The following is a 14,850-nucleotide window of genomic DNA, read 5'->3' as shown; positions in this document are numbered from 1 at the left end:
GCCCAGGAATGGCAGTTTAATGTGGCTGGGATTTGAATGAACAGCCTTCAGCTCAAAAGGCTACAGCTTTAACCACTAATCTACCTGTGTATTGCAACCACTCTCTACAGCTGAAAACTACTGTTCTACTCCTGTCGACCAAGAACAGGAATCTAATTTTTCAGATTCCATGTAACCGGACAAAACCTCTCCTAGTTTTCCTGTTGAAGTGCTAACAATGACTCCTGATCATGGAAACAGTTTATTTAAAGCAGTCAGGTATATAGATTTCATTAAATAAAAGTTACAGGGGCTGTTAAAAATGGACAAAAAGGGGTTTTGTCTTAAAAATATCATTTGATGCTTGAATAAGCACCTAGGAGTATAGTCCTGATTACAACTGAGTCATAAATAATTGCTCGGCTCACCAAAATGAGCCGACTCCATAAAGTTGTAAAAAGAATTATTTTTTTTTTTGCCTGTCTGTCATTTGACTACCACAAAAAACATTTCGGATTAAAATTGGTGTTTGTATTTTAGTGTAATTGACAATGTATTGTAAAATTATTAACACAAAGTCGAAGCTTAATTTTCAACTAAAGAAAACGACTCAACAATCGATTCACTCCACTCTATATGTAACATGCGAGTCGGCTCAACAAAAAAGATCCATTTCAGGGAGCCGACTCAATGGCTAATGATAGGTGTCTGATAGCTAGCTGGCTAACTCTTAGCGCACAGTGGGACAAACGTTGTGTGGTTATTGGGCGTTTTGGCGGTGTCATGACATGAGACACAAAATAGAAAAAGGATTTTAAGTAAATTATTTTGTCGATATGTTTTATTAAGCTTCAACAACTGCACTAGTCGTAAGGCTACCTTATGTCGGCTAGCTAGCGAGCTAATCCGAGCTACACCCTGCGCTTATTGTGTGCACTGGACAGGTACGCATGTTGCTCCACACACAGACTTATTTCGTGGAAAAAAACATAACATAATATATATTTCTAGCTACTTAGATTAGGACAACGAGATTAGCAAGCAATCTACAGAGCCTGTGTTGTAGCATAGGTTGCTAGGTAACCTAATGTCATTAGACACCTTAGCTAGCATGCTAATTAGCTAATCAAATATAATTTTTTTACGATGTGCAGGAATAATTGTATTGGAATTTAAATTTAGGACAGGAGTCAATAATAAGTGGTATTTGTGCTGATTTTGTTTTATTTAGATATGGAGAGGAAGCTAATAATGGGCGTGAATGTCTATATGACACTACTATATAGTAAAATACTTCTCTATGTTTTGTTTTTTAGTCCATGTGTTTAATATATAAACATTTGTTCATGATTTCTTTTGTGCGAATCCTATATAGCTAGATAGATAGATGGTCAAGTATTTTATGCCTGGAGAAAAATGAATGACAATTATAGCAGTGGTTTTAACCAATCAGATTTCAAGTTGGTAACACTGGAGCCACCTAGCAGGCGTACAATAACCTGTGTTTTCACGTCCTTTGCTTGGATGGTCATAGAGCGCACTAGTCAAAGCTCGCAAACCACATCTGTAACAAAACTGCGCAAGCTTTTATATTCATGTGAATTTCTAATTTCATTTATTTCCAAATGGCTGACAGAGGAGAAGACATTAATTTGGTCAGATATACACTTACAAGGACATTTACAAGACAGACTTTTCAAGAAAAGCTGGACATCGTAAGGAAAGGTCGGCAAAACAGTTCAAAATGATGCAGCGCTCTGTTATACTGCATTTCTCTATAATATTGATGGTTTCTATAGCTGTGGCATCATAATAAAGGTATTAAGAGGTGGATTGGTCACTGTAGTATAAGTGGAGGACTCCGGGATACCAGTTGAAGTCATTGGGAACTGACAGATTTCCTTCTTTATTTTTCCTTCTAGATCATGGACTTCCCGGGACACTTTGAGCAGATCTTCCAGCAGCTGAACTATCAGCGTGTCCACGGGCAGCTGTGCGACTGCGTGATTGTGGTAGGCAGCCGGCATTTTAAAGCTCACCGTGCCGTCCTGGCTGCGTGCAGCACACACTTTCGCGCACTCTTCAGCGTCTCCGAGGGTGACGGTAGCGTGAGCGTGATCCGTCTGGACTCCGAAGTGGTGACGGCCGAGGCGTTTTCGGTGCTCATGGACATGATGTACACGTCCACGCTGACCCTGGGAGAGAGCAACGTGATGGACGTGCTGCTGGCTGCCTCTCATTTGCATTTCAATACCGTAGTGAAGGCATGCAAGCATTATCTAAACACTCGGACTCTGCCCAAGTCGCCTCTGGGTGAGCACGGGGCTCAGCGTGTCGAGCAGCAGCAGCTGAACACTGGTTCTAACTCACGCCTCCAGCGCTCGTTCCTCTTGCAGCAGCTCGGGTTAAGCGTAGTCAGCTCGGCCCTTAACGAAGAGGCGGAGGTGGAAGCGAGTGCAGCATGCCGAGGGAAGGGCTCGGTCACGGGAGGTGGATTGTTGGACCAGAGGGACTCTTTCTACCCGCAGCGCCGCTTGCAGAAGCGCAAGCAGACGTTTTTTCTGATCCGCCCTGAGACTGAGAGTTCACGACAGAGGCCACGCCTCCCGACACAAGCCCAGGGTATGGTTGAAGATTGTGGGGAGGAAGGAGCTAGAGGGGAGGAGCTTCTCTCCCCAGATTCGCACAGCAAAACCTTGGATGAGGATTCCAAACGGGAGGTAGTGGTAATTGCATCTGACGAGAGGGACGAGTACAGACGGGCGGTGGCACAAGACGATGCACAGCTCCCTAGCCAATCGGATGGCGGCAGAGGGAGCAGGGTGGAGCCTCACCTGCTGGTGCACAAGGAGGAATATCCAGATGGCGACGGCGTACAAGTGAAAGGCGGAGGTGAGGAAGAAGCGCCACGCATGCAGGTGGCGGTGAAGAGGGAGCCCATCAGCTCACCTGAACCGGCAGACGAGACCAGCGATGTCATGTCTCAGGCTGAGGGCAGTGACCAGGTAAGTGTTAAGTCGAACATACTGAGTGTCTGAGGGAATATCTGCAACTGATCACTGTAAACAAGTTACTGGTGCTAACAGGCCTGTTGTAATTGTAAGACCGAAGCAGGCACTAAACATAATGGACAAATGCAGCACAAATGAACTGCTCTGTATTTAAAGATTTGGCAACTTTTACAGTCCGCTCTCAAGCATCTTTTACAGCCTAAGTTCCTAAAATAGGATGCGATATGTTGACAGCAACAAAACCAGGACTAGTCAAGTTCAAAACTGCAAATAAAAAAAATCCTTTTCATGGTTCAGCTGTATTTGTGAAGAAGGAATTACCTCGTCGTCTGATCATGCAGCCGAACCCCACTGTAAAGGAAATAATCACTGCTTCGTAGAGCCATTTTTGACATCCGTTGTCGGATCACCAAAAGGCATCCGCACATCTGTTTCACTTTGACTCGTAGCTATCGACAGACATGTGATGTGATTTGCACCGTGTGAGAAAATCGCACATGCCGTTTTAGTCATCTTCAGCAATGCTGATTCTTTTTTCCCCTGTCGTGTTTGTTTTAGCAGCTTCACATCTCTATTTTTTTGCTCATTGTTTTAGCCACAATTGAGCAAACATCAAGCAGTGGGTTTCCCAGACCATCACACAAGTCACTGGGACAGGCCCTTCTTTCAGCTCTGGAAAAACAAGCTCAGGTCTTCTAGAGTAGATTTCACTGCTAAGGTTGAACGCATCACAGAAACCCTCAGGTCATGTTGGAACAGCGAGGCACTCCGATCTTCAAGGTGTAATGAACCTCACACTCTCTCTGATACTGACAGTACAGACGTATGGTATCTCTCATTTGCAACAAAGGAAGTATGGTCAGGCATGCACTTCCTAGAGACCGGCCCAAAGACACATTTCGTTTACTAACAGGAAAAAAAATTTGTTCGCGATACCACACATGCTCTAGGAGCGCCTGTTATTTGATTTATCAGCGTTTAGGAAAAATATGCATATAAATACACAAGGTTTAATGTGATTGACATGGAAATCAAACCCTTTCTTGATTTTTTACATTGTGTTTCAGGGTTCGGACCAAGTCAGAGCCATTTTTCTATTTTCTATATGCAATACGAATAAAGCGATCAGGCATAACATTGTGACATTATAACATTATAAGTGGTGAATTGAATATCACTCTTCATCATGTTAGTGTGTGCGATATATTTGGCAGCAAGTGAAAATTTTATCCTCAAAGTTGACGTGTAGGAAGCAGAAAAAATGGGAAAGCGTGAGGATTTTATTTGAGTTTTACAAGTGCTGAATTGTGACGTCTAGACGACTGGGTCAGAGCATCTCCAAACCTGCAGCTCTTATAATAATAATATGAATATCCTGATGAAATGTAACACGGGGTTGGATTCCATTTGAACTCTCACGGATCATTTCTTCTCATTTACTTCTTCTTCTGCACGTTGATATTCTTTCAGGTTTACTCTGAGTGATCAGCGTTTTGTGTGTTTTGACTGCAGGTGGAGGCCGTACGAGAGAAGCTGGAACTGAGCCCCGAAGGCAGCGAGCACAGCTTCAGTGACCCTCAGCCCAGCTCCGACATCCTGATCTCAGAAATCAAAGGGCCGGTCATGGAAGGAGAACGAGCGGGTGATAGCGGAGGAGGTGTAGACCGCAGAGAAAGAGGATCAGGTCTCCTGAGCGCCATGAACTTCGACCGTCTCTCCAGCTCAAACCCGGCGACAGGGGAGTGCGCACTGGACCACGAGCCGTCCCGTTTCCTGTTCGGCTCAGACTCCTCTTCTTCTATGCACCTCCCTGCGTCTCAGAACCTCCTCGCAGGGGAGGCGCAGGAGTTTTCCAACATGCGAGCCGACACACTGCTGCTTCAGCCGATGCTGGACGGGATCGCGTCGTCCTCCTCCGAGCAGCTGGCGTTAGAGTTTCAGAGGAATATCTTTCGTGCCAGCACGTACAGGTTTCCTCCTTACCGACGGATCGCACCTAAGTGCATCCCAGGAGCCGCTTCGATGCAGGACGCCGCTTCCTCTTCCTCCTCATCGCTGATCGGCAGCGACGCTAGTTTTGACGCTTCTACGCAACGAGGAAGCAACTTGAATCCGCTGCCCCAGCTGACCCGCGCGTCGGCAGACGTGCTCTCCAAATGCAAGAAAGCGCTCTCGGAGCACAACGTCCTGGTGGTGGAGGGAGCACGCAAATACGCCTGTAAGATCTGCTGTAAGACTTTTCTGACCTTAACGGACTGCAAGAAACACATCAGAGTCCACACAGGCGAGAAGCCTTACGCTTGCCTGAAGTGCGGCAAGCGATTCAGCCAATCCAGTCACCTGTACAAACACTCGAAAACCACCTGCCTCCGGTGGCAGACCAGCTCCATGACAGCTGGACTGCTTTAGATCCACACTGGACATTCAGCGCAAAATAAATAATATATTACTGCTATCATACATGTGATTCGTACCGGAGGCGGCTTTAAAGCCTAATTTCTTACATCGATGTTGAATTTACGAAGGAGTGGCAACGCGTGCGCTCTACTGTGAGCTTTTCTGATCTTCATTTCACGATGAAATTCACGTTTATTTGAAACACGGTACATTCGAAGTGAAAGATAAAAAAAAAAAAAAAAACAACTCCACACAGGAAGAACAGTGAGGGTCAGAACATTTTCCCACCGCAGTGGATTGGTGGAAGCCGAAAACATGCGGTGGATGAACAATTATACTGTGTGGAGCGTAAACATCCATGTGTTTTACCTCCAGCTTTTATATCACATGATTATAAAGTTTTATTTATTGAACATTAGGATGTACTTTACAGGTAACGATGCAGAATGACTACGAAGCACATCCGGTTTCTGTTCTTGCGTTTAGCAGCTGCACACCGTCGTCCCCTCAGCAGTTTCTAGTGAATAGGAGCGAGTCTTCATTCAGAAGTGTGGACTCTACAGAACCACGCTGGAACTGAGGAACCTCACCACACTACCATTCAAATGTTCAGCAACGTAAAAGTTAATGACCTCCTTTTTCTCCCTCATGTCCTCCTTCTTTCTTTCCTTCCTCCCCCCTTTTCCTTTTCTTTGTTGTTTTCCCTCTTCTTTCTCTTTGATTTCTTTCATCACTCTTCCTTCCTTCACTTTTTCCTCTCTCCTTTATTTCTTCTGCAATTTCTGCTCTTTCCTTTCGACCTTCCATTTTTCCTCCCTCCTTTCCCTTTTCTCTCATTTCCATTCTTTACTTCCCTCATCCTTTCCTTCCTTTATCACATCCTCCCTCCTTCTTTTCTCTCACACTCTCTCCATTTCATCCTCCCTTCTTTCTTCCATCTCCTTTCCACTCTCTTTCTTTGTTTCTCTTTTTTTTTCTTTTTTTCCTCACATCCTTTTCTCCATCACTCTGGGGAAGTGGTAACTTGGAGGTTAAGGCTCTGGGTTACTGAACAGAAGGTCAGGGGTTCAAGCCCCAGTATTTAAATGCTGCCATATGTGTGGCCCTTGAGCAAGGCCCTTAACTCTATGTGCACCAGGGGCACGGTATCAGGGCAAAGAATTTCACTGTGCTGCAAAGTACATGTGACATATATAAAGCATCTTTCTTTCTCCCCTTTTCTATCCCTCCCTCTCTCTTTTCCACTTCTTCCACTTTGTAAAACATGTGGAGGGAAACATTATAAGTGTTAAAAACCCTGGACCTCAAAAAAAAGGCTCAAAAGTAAATGCACCTTTAGCTTCTTCAAACCCAAGTAGTCCTGTTCTTCTCTCCTCAACTCAGTCAGACTGAGGCTTGTTGTTTGTTCTCTTTTAGTCGTGAACCGTGTTGTGGTCACGTGACTTCTGAACGCCATTGTCCGGTCGTTCAGAGAGCCGTGCGCCGTACTGTAATCGATTGTGTAGCCGATAGTGAAGCGTCACTTCGTTTTCTTCATGTCCTTCACAGAACATCTGCCACAGTGTATATTTTCCATCTTTGCACCTTCAGACGTTGTGGCTTTAATGACATTTTTGCGAAGGATCGAAAGATGTGTGAAACGTTTGTGTTCTCGTGTAAAAGAAAGTGCAGTTTGTTTCACGTGACTCATGTGTGTAATGGATCTGTGTTCGTGTCTTATATGATGTGAAGGATTGAGCAGTGTGCAAGTCGATGGAGGTTCCACCTCCTCAGGCTTCAGCTGCGACGTGACTGACAAGAAACGGCGTAAAAAATGCTCTGTTTAGTTTTTGTGCACTTACTGTTACGTCCATCACATGCAGGTTTAATTCAAGGAACCGATGTAAGATGTAGAATTAAAACACCTCCCACACACATCCAGTTCATCCAGCCTTTTCTCTGTATCTTTCTTCTCACATTCCTTTCCTTCTCTCCACATTGGATTTTTTTTTCTGTCTAAGTTTTTTTATGTTCTTTTGTTTCTGTAATGTTCTTTATATTTCTCACTTTTAATTTTATTTTGGTTTTATTTCCATTGCTCAGCTTATCTATTATCTATCCTTTTTATTCTCTCACATTTTTATATACTGATTTTAATTAACTTGTTTATTCATTTTTTTTGTTTTCTTTTGTTTTCTTTCTTTCTCGTTTCATTTTATTTATTTGTTTGTTTGTCTTCCGTTCCCAGTTTATTTTTCTTATGTAGGACGAATGAGACACCTAGTCTCTTACGCTTTTCGAGAGAAACACTTTCAGCATCAGGAAGCCATTAGTGTCTCCAAACATTTCGCTGAAATACTTTTGCAATTCCTCCTGTAAAGCTTCACTAGTTGGAGATTTCTTTCTGACTTTGTGATCCAGTTCATCCCAGAGCAGTTCAATAGGATTTAGGTGCTGTGACTGGGCAGACCATGATTGATATCACTCCAGACGACTGTTTGTTCTAAAACTCTTACAGAGCTCAGACGTACACTTCGGCTCAGCTTCTTGTTGTACGGTGATGTCGGTTCCTATGAGTCACAGTCCAGATGGAATTGCATGGTGTTGAAGAATGGAATGGTTGCCATGTTGGCTCAGAATTCCTTTCACCTGAAATAAGTCTCCAAACTTCCCTTCTCCAAAACACCCTAAACTATTAAACAGCCCACTGACATCTTCTCTCCTGTTCTTCATCTTACACAAGTTCTTCTGTTAGAGATGTCAAATCCGTCCATTGAACTTTCTTCCAGTCATTTACTGTCCAATACTTTTTTTTTTGCCTTTTATCAAGTTTGTTCCATACAAACAAAAGGAACAAAAACCGAAAAAGCCTCCACACTGTGACAGACATTGTAATTATTCAGGTCATCTTTTTTTGTGCTCTATCACATGTTTAATTTATTACATTTTATTTATTATTTTTTTACCTTTTTTATTTGCTTTTCTTTCTTCCTTTATATTTGTATATTTATAACTCGAAGTGTAACACACACAGGACAATATTAGACCTTACACTATTCATACAGCTCGTTGTATACGTTTCGGTATCACACGAACTGTTACAGCGTCACGTTTACAAACACATTCTCCCCAGTGTTCAGTGTGTGAAGGATCCATTGTAAATCATGTCTGTGTGGTCAAAATGATCAGTTTATTCATTTCTCATCAGGTTGAACAGTTCCAGTGAGTTCTAGAGCTGAAGCTCCTTTGGCATGGGTTCTCCTCTGAGTCCAGCAAGCAGGTTGTTGGCAGCGAGAGCGGACATGTCGTTACGTGTAGTGTATGAGGCGCTGGCGATGTGAGGCAGGATCACTAAACACATTTACACACACACACACACACACATCACAGTCATACACTGTGCATGGGCATTTAAGAGACATTTGTGTGAAGCATCATCTAAAGCCCTATAATGTTCAGTCACTTGAATATGGAATATTATAGACACACACACACACACACACACACAGGAGCTCACCACAGTTTTTGAGTGAGAAGAGCAGGTGGCTAGTGGGCAAGGGTTCCGGTGTGGTGACGTCCAGTCCTGCACCAGCGATCTGGCCTGAAGATAATGCTTCATACAGGTCCTCTTGGTTCACCACACCTCCTCTGTTCTCACACACACACACACACACACACACACAAAAACACACGGAATGTAAATGTGCTGATTTGCATAAAGCCATGCCCATAAACTTCCATAAAATTCAAAGCTTACAGCATCGAAAATTCCAATAGATAGAGTGATAGATTGAGTGATTTAAAGGCTCAGCAGTGGCAGCTTAGAAAGTGCTGGGATTTAAACTTGTGACCTTCCAATCCAGAGTCCAGTGTTGACCACTGATCTGCCCTTTTCTGTTCCATACTGTAGCTGAGTGATTTTCTGGTGTGTACCTGCTTGTGTTGATGAAAATGGATGTGTTCTTCATCTTGGAGAAAAGGTTTTTGTTGCAGATGCCCTGAGTGTCGGGAGTCAGCGCACAGCACACCGCCAAGAAATCAGAACGTCTAGCCAACTCGTCCATGGACACTATATATATACACACACACACACACACACACACACATATATACATACATATACATAGTAGTGCATAAATGGCAGTCCCAATATATGGATTGGTCCTTTTTTTTTTGTTACTGTATTGGATGTACATTAGGTGTGTCCACCCAAATACACATTCCTCCCTCATACACATTCTGGTGAGTTGTAACAAATGACGTCTGAGGATCGTTTACCGTACTCTGCCTGGATGGCCTCTGCCAGCTCTGGTCTCGGTGCCACATCTGTATAGATGAATTTGTTTACTTTAAAGGGTTTCAGACGCTCAGCGATGGCCACTCCTATAAAACACACACGTATATTTAATTCTTAACTTCGTTTGCGTTGATTTCATGCATTTCCATGTAGCCACATGCTCGGCTCCTGGCGTACTGGAGATGTTCCTAATAAATTGGTCGATGAGGAAAGAGGCGACTCACCAATCCTTCCGAGCCCGAAGATGCCGACTGTACTGTTGGCCAACTCATAACCACACAACCACAGAGTTCTCCATGTTCCCCAACCACCACTATACACATATAAATAATAGTGTCTGAGAAAGTGAACGCTGACTGGAGCTGTAGCGACTGTGTAATAACAACATCAGGAATGTTTTACTACAAATAACCTGGCAGCTAAAACTAATCTGATACTGTGATATGTTGATTTTGCTCCATTTTTCAGCTCTGACTCATTTGTGTCTTTGTGTCATTGCAAAGTCTCGCCAACTTATTTTTTTGTCGTGTTTATGCGTTCAAGAATGTAATTGTGTGTGTGAGTACGTTTTGGCTTCATGAGTTGCTTCAATGAGTCTTCGCGAAGTAGTGAGGAGAAGGGCAACAGTCAGCTCCGCCACCGCATCAGTCAGCACCTCTGGTGTGTATCCTACACGGATTCCTCTAAACCATGCACAAAATGGCAGGTATTACATCATCTCATTTTGGCCCACTAAGAGTTTGATGCTAAACCTTTACTAGAAACACGACGAAAACTAACTCACCTTTTCTTCAGCTCATCCAGTGAAAGATGATCAAACCCGACCGACATGGTGCTGACCACCTTTAGTTTTGGACCTGCGGTCATACAAAACGCACACATTTCAACTGCACAGCTCTTCTCTCTCACAGGTGAGTGGTGGAGAGCTTTTGAGTCTGACCTGCAGCGTTCAACAATTCAGCGTCGATCTTCTCAGTGAGGACGCAGAGCAGACCATCGCAGCCTTTCACCTTTTTCAGGAGCTCCTGCCGAGGAACTGGGTCATCAGAGTCCCACAGCTCGATCTGCACTCTAGGGTAAGGAAAGACCAAGAAGGGGCGAGTTATACAGATTTAAGTGGTTTCATACTGCTTGTATTTTGAACAATGGTGGATCTCTAGACAGCTCTGGTGCACTAAACACTCAAGGGCTCCTCGAGGAACCGTATTGGACTGTGTCTCTATCGGAGTACTACAATCCTTTTATGGAGATTAAAACCTTTCAATTGGTGGACGCAAATAAGGCCACGATGGTTGTGGCGAGCTCGAGTCAGGAGTTTCTTTCATCATTTATTGCTCTCCAAATGTTTGCTTGCTGTTGAACTGATACTTAACTGTCTGTTGGCTTGACCCTGATTGGTGGATTGCTGCGTGTTTGAGCAGTTCAGTTTTTATCCGCTTATGAATAAAAATTAACGACTGATTTAGCAAAATGTAGTTGAGTTGAATGTAGTGAAGGTAAAGTAAAAGTCTCCCCAGATGGAAATACTTCAGTAGAGTACAGAAAAGGCTACTTAAGTACAGTAACGATCGACTTTGTTACTGTCCAAACCTTGTCTAAAAGCTATTTCAGTGCAGATGCACCAAAACCTCGTTTGATTCCTACATGATCCACTCTGGCCACCTCAGACACGTTACACTCATGCTGGTTCAAATTCAAACATATCCTACAGAAGGAGTCATGAGAACTCACTGTGCAGACTTGCGCAGGATTTCCAGTCCCTGCGGCGGCACTTTACGGGAGACGTAGACGCGCGGTAATGTTGCCATGGCGCGCTGCGTCGCTCCGAGCCCGAGAGCGACCTGCCGAACCGCCGCTCTGCTACACCACATCCTGAACTACGCTAAAATACACTGAAACACACAAAAGTGTGCATCTAAGTCCCAAAGTCTTCTTTACACATTACACACACAGCGGACTTTGGAGCCGGACCGAAATTCAGGGGGAGGGTGTGTTGTTTTTGGATGACGGAGGTGAGGCGATAGACCCCCAAGGCTTCGGGTCAATATGAGCTAAGGATAGACGTCAGGATATGATATAGAAATTTTGCCATATTTGTTTCTTCCTCAAACTGTTACCACAAAGTTTGAGACACACAGTTGGATGTTTGGTAGCATGAAATGTTCCCTTCATTTGAACCAGGAGACACAAACCTGTTCCAGCATGACTAAGCCCTGGTTCACAAAGCCAGCTCCCTGAAGATTTGCTTTCCCTGGGTTGGAGTGGAACATCTCCTGCTATAAAGTTATAAATTCTACCAAACACTTCAGGTGTGAATCTTTCTGCACCCCCAGGCCTCCTCACCTCATCTACATCACTACCTGACTTTACTTACACCCTTGTGAATGAGCACAAATCTACACAAAATCTAGTGGAAAATCTTTCCAGTGGACTGAATGTTATTAGAACAGCAAATGTCGAATGTGATGTTCCAAAAGCACAAACCAATCTCATGGTCAGGCGTCCACAAATCTTTGTCCGTAACGTGTGTAGACACAAGAAGAAAATATTGTGCATGTAATGCAACTTTGTGTCTGTGTAATCAGAGGTAAACATATGAGGTAAATGTTTGACAGGTTTTGACGAACAAGGGCACGACATCATGCACACACACACACACACACACACAGAAACACAGTATAGGGTACAGTAATCAGTAAATTACTGTGTGTATTTGATTTGTGTAATAATGCTGGCTCGGCATTTTATAATCAACTTTTTTGTTTTCATTTATTTCACAGGAAAATTAAAGTTACACAGGACACTGAGTCTGTACAGGGTTGATGATATTGGAATAGATGACCACACACTTTAATCTTTAGGTAACACATTAACTCTCATGTCCTTCACGTTTAAATGAGCTGTTTGAAGCATTTGTTTAGTCAGACTTCAGTTATACAAATAATACAAATATATGAACGTTTGAACATCTTGTAGAATATCAGTAAACGTTATTAAAAATCGAGCGAACGTGACAAAACCATGACTTTGATGGAAGGTTTTCACTATGTAAAGTCAGTAAGCGGTTAAAGAAATGTCTAAAAACTCACGTGACCCTGGAGCACCTACCCAGAGTGCTCTTTCCCACCAAGAACATCAACTTTGCACCCAAACATTTAATAAAGAACATTACTGATATCCTGCACTTCCATTCATTCAGAACAACAATAGTCATATGGAAACATCTGCTAATCCAGGCTGCCCCCTAATCCTGCATGCTGCCACCCACCACCCAATTTACTGATTCCAGCTTTGCAGAAGATCTCATACAACGTCTCAGTGTGAGAATCACTGGCTGGAGTGCTGAGATGGACCACGGAAACACATCAGAGTTCAGCTTTCAAAAGATCCAAGAAATCAAGAATTCCCCAAAAACTGCATTTATACCGAAAGTGACTATAAAACCGCAATAAAAGTGTGAAACGGCATTCATGTGGTTTAATTATAGTTCCATCTTTCCATCAGATTCTAACAAACGTTTAAATGACTGGAAATGTATATTTATATGAAACCTCACATTCATGTAAGTTGCATATGTTTGAAAGTGTAAATAATAATATAATGAAGCACCATTAACCCTCTTCCTCTTCTCCTGAACATACCGTCTCTGTCTGATCCTACAGCAGTGTAGTGATCAGAATCACAGTCTCCTGGTTCAAGTCTGACTTTCAGCTTTTCTTTGTGAAGTAAAAACTTCTTTAAAACAGTTTGTTAGTATCAGATCATATAGCTCTGGATTGAGATGTTGCTGGTCTGAACACTGACCTGCTTCACTTCTTTTAGTTCTGCTTTATATTTTATATTTAGGCAATTCTATGTGGAGTCTTAGTTTTGTTCTGAGTCGTTCCTCAGCAGTGTAGTGGTGAAAGCTGTGGTTTCTGGTGGTTGTTGGTTCGAGTCCCAGATGTTCTAGTTCTAATTATTCTTACTATTACAAATTAAACCACTCATTAAATCCAGACCTTTAAATATTGATCTCCTTTTCCTCGGATCTGAAATATTTTTTTTACAAAACACAACGATGAGATAAAACAGCAGCAGTGTGTGAATAGAGGAAGCAGTTTTAAAGTGGTCAGGAAGCAGACAGGTGCAGCTAATTAATGCACTCAGTCAGTTTCCATGGGATTCAGTTCTCATAGTTACACTAATAAACTCCTGTTACTGCGAGAAGCTACAGAGGTGTGATGAGCACTGAAGCTCCACCATCAGTGGCTGAAAGAAAATCAGATCACTATTAGTGTTTTTTTAAAGACACAAGTCTAATAAGCAGGTACATTTTAAGTAAATAAAAGTGTTTTTAACTTTGTTGTAACAATAATGATACTTATTACTTAATAATAAAACATGCTCCTGAGGTACCATTGACCAGTGACCCTGTCCCTTTCCTCTCTTCAGATCTGCCCGTTTAATCCTGAAGCTGGGAATGATTACGCTGTTCCACATTCGCTTTTTCCCTTTTCTTCAAGTCAGGTCAAGTAGGAACAATATACAATTCAGAACACTTTGAAATAAAACAACATTCTCCCAGGACCGAGGTGCTCCACAAACCGTGGTGGACGAAGTAAACAAACCTTGTACTTGAGTTAAAGTAGAGATACAATAGGGAAAATAATCCCCCAGTAACAGCGTCCCTTTAAAGATTCACTTGAGTAAAAATACAAAAGTATTGCCTTCGAATGTACTTCCAGAGTATCCAGAGTACTGGGATTTATTACATCTATAATGTTCCTTTTATCATTTTTTTGTCACGAGACTGTTGCCTAATCAACTTTATATGAAAAGACTCTAATGTGACTCTCAGCACATTAGGCTATTAATAGAATGGTATTAATTAGTCAAACACTGATTGATATCTATTCAAAATATAACGAGCCGAAAACCTTCTTTTTAAATATTCCAATAAATGAGTAAATAAGGTTTATTGAGTTCTAGTCTGGAATTTCTTCCATCATTTATTCCTCTCTAAATGTTCTGCTTGCTGTTGAACTGATGTTGAACTGTATGTTGGTGATATGTAGATACACCAAGTGTCAATCAAAACAAGTTCAAAACAAAGCGACCCTGATTGGTGGATTGCTGCGTGTTTGACCAGTCAAGTTTTTATCCGCTGTAGGATCGGATTCCCCTTCAGTTGTATTTCCACACTTC

The 14,850-nt window shown here is 42.6% G+C and overlaps 2 protein-coding genes and 1 long non-coding RNA gene across 3 annotated transcripts; 2 read left to right on the top strand and 1 right to left on the bottom strand.

Annotated features, from left to right (window-relative positions):
- The first annotated feature begins 276 nt into the window (after positions 1-276).
- LOC124381302 (zinc finger and BTB domain-containing protein 5) lies at positions 277-8,079 on the top strand. Its single transcript, XM_046842810.1, has 3 exons — positions 277-923; positions 1,902-2,984; positions 4,503-8,079. Exons 2-3 carry the CDS (start codon positions 1,905-1,907, stop codon positions 5,397-5,399), a joined length of 1,977 nt encoding a protein of 658 aa, XP_046698766.1. The 5' UTR covers positions 277-923; positions 1,902-1,904; the 3' UTR covers positions 5,400-8,079.
- Positions 8,080-8,535: 456 nt separating this feature from the next.
- On the bottom strand, positions 8,536-11,573 carry grhprb (glyoxylate reductase/hydroxypyruvate reductase b). Its single transcript, XM_046842811.1, has 9 exons — positions 11,395-11,573; positions 10,604-10,734; positions 10,448-10,520; positions 10,230-10,346; positions 9,888-9,976; positions 9,645-9,749; positions 9,300-9,435; positions 8,884-9,014; positions 8,536-8,717 (listed from the first exon to the last, which is right to left on the bottom strand). Exons 1-9 carry the CDS (start codon positions 11,532-11,534, stop codon positions 8,596-8,598), a joined length of 1,044 nt encoding a protein of 347 aa, XP_046698767.1. The 5' UTR covers positions 11,535-11,573; the 3' UTR covers positions 8,536-8,595.
- Positions 11,574-11,889: 316 nt separating this feature from the next.
- On the top strand, positions 11,890-13,130 carry LOC124381304. Its single transcript, XR_006924830.1, has 2 exons — positions 11,890-12,524; positions 12,863-13,130. It is a non-coding gene; the product is annotated as an uncharacterized LOC124381304 (long non-coding RNA).
- The last annotated feature ends 1,720 nt before the right edge of the window (positions 13,131-14,850 follow it).

This window comes from Silurus meridionalis, chromosome 28 (assembly GCF_014805685.1).
Source record: "Silurus meridionalis isolate SWU-2019-XX chromosome 28, ASM1480568v1, whole genome shotgun sequence".
Lineage (NCBI taxonomy): Eukaryota > Metazoa > Chordata > Actinopteri > Siluriformes > Siluridae > Silurus > Silurus meridionalis.
This window is presented reverse-complemented; position numbering and strand designations above follow the sequence as displayed.

What these genes read in the sequence shown, in the direction of transcription:
- LOC124381302 (XM_046842810.1), top strand. Translation starts at nt 1,905, where the DNA reads ATGGACTTCCCGGGACACTTTGAGCAGATCTTCCAGCAGCTGAACTAT. An exon ending in AGGCTGAGGGCAGTGACCAG is followed by an intron (nt 2,985 to 4,502) that starts GTAAGTGTTAAG and finishes TTTTGACTGCAG; the next exon opens with GTGGAGGCCGTACGAGAGAA.
- grhprb (XM_046842811.1), bottom strand. Translation starts at nt 11,534, where the DNA reads ATGTGGTGTAGCAGAGCGGCGGTTCGGCAGGTCGCTCTCGGGCTCGGA. An exon ending in CTTCGGGCTCGGAAGGATTG is followed by an intron (nt 9,750 to 9,887) that starts GTGAGTCGCCTC and finishes TGTGTTTTATAG; the next exon opens with GAGTGGCCATCGCTGAGCGT. An exon ending in GGCCATCCAGGCAGAGTACG is followed by an intron (nt 9,436 to 9,644) that starts GTAAACGATCCT and finishes GTATATATATAG; the next exon opens with TGTCCATGGACGAGTTGGCT.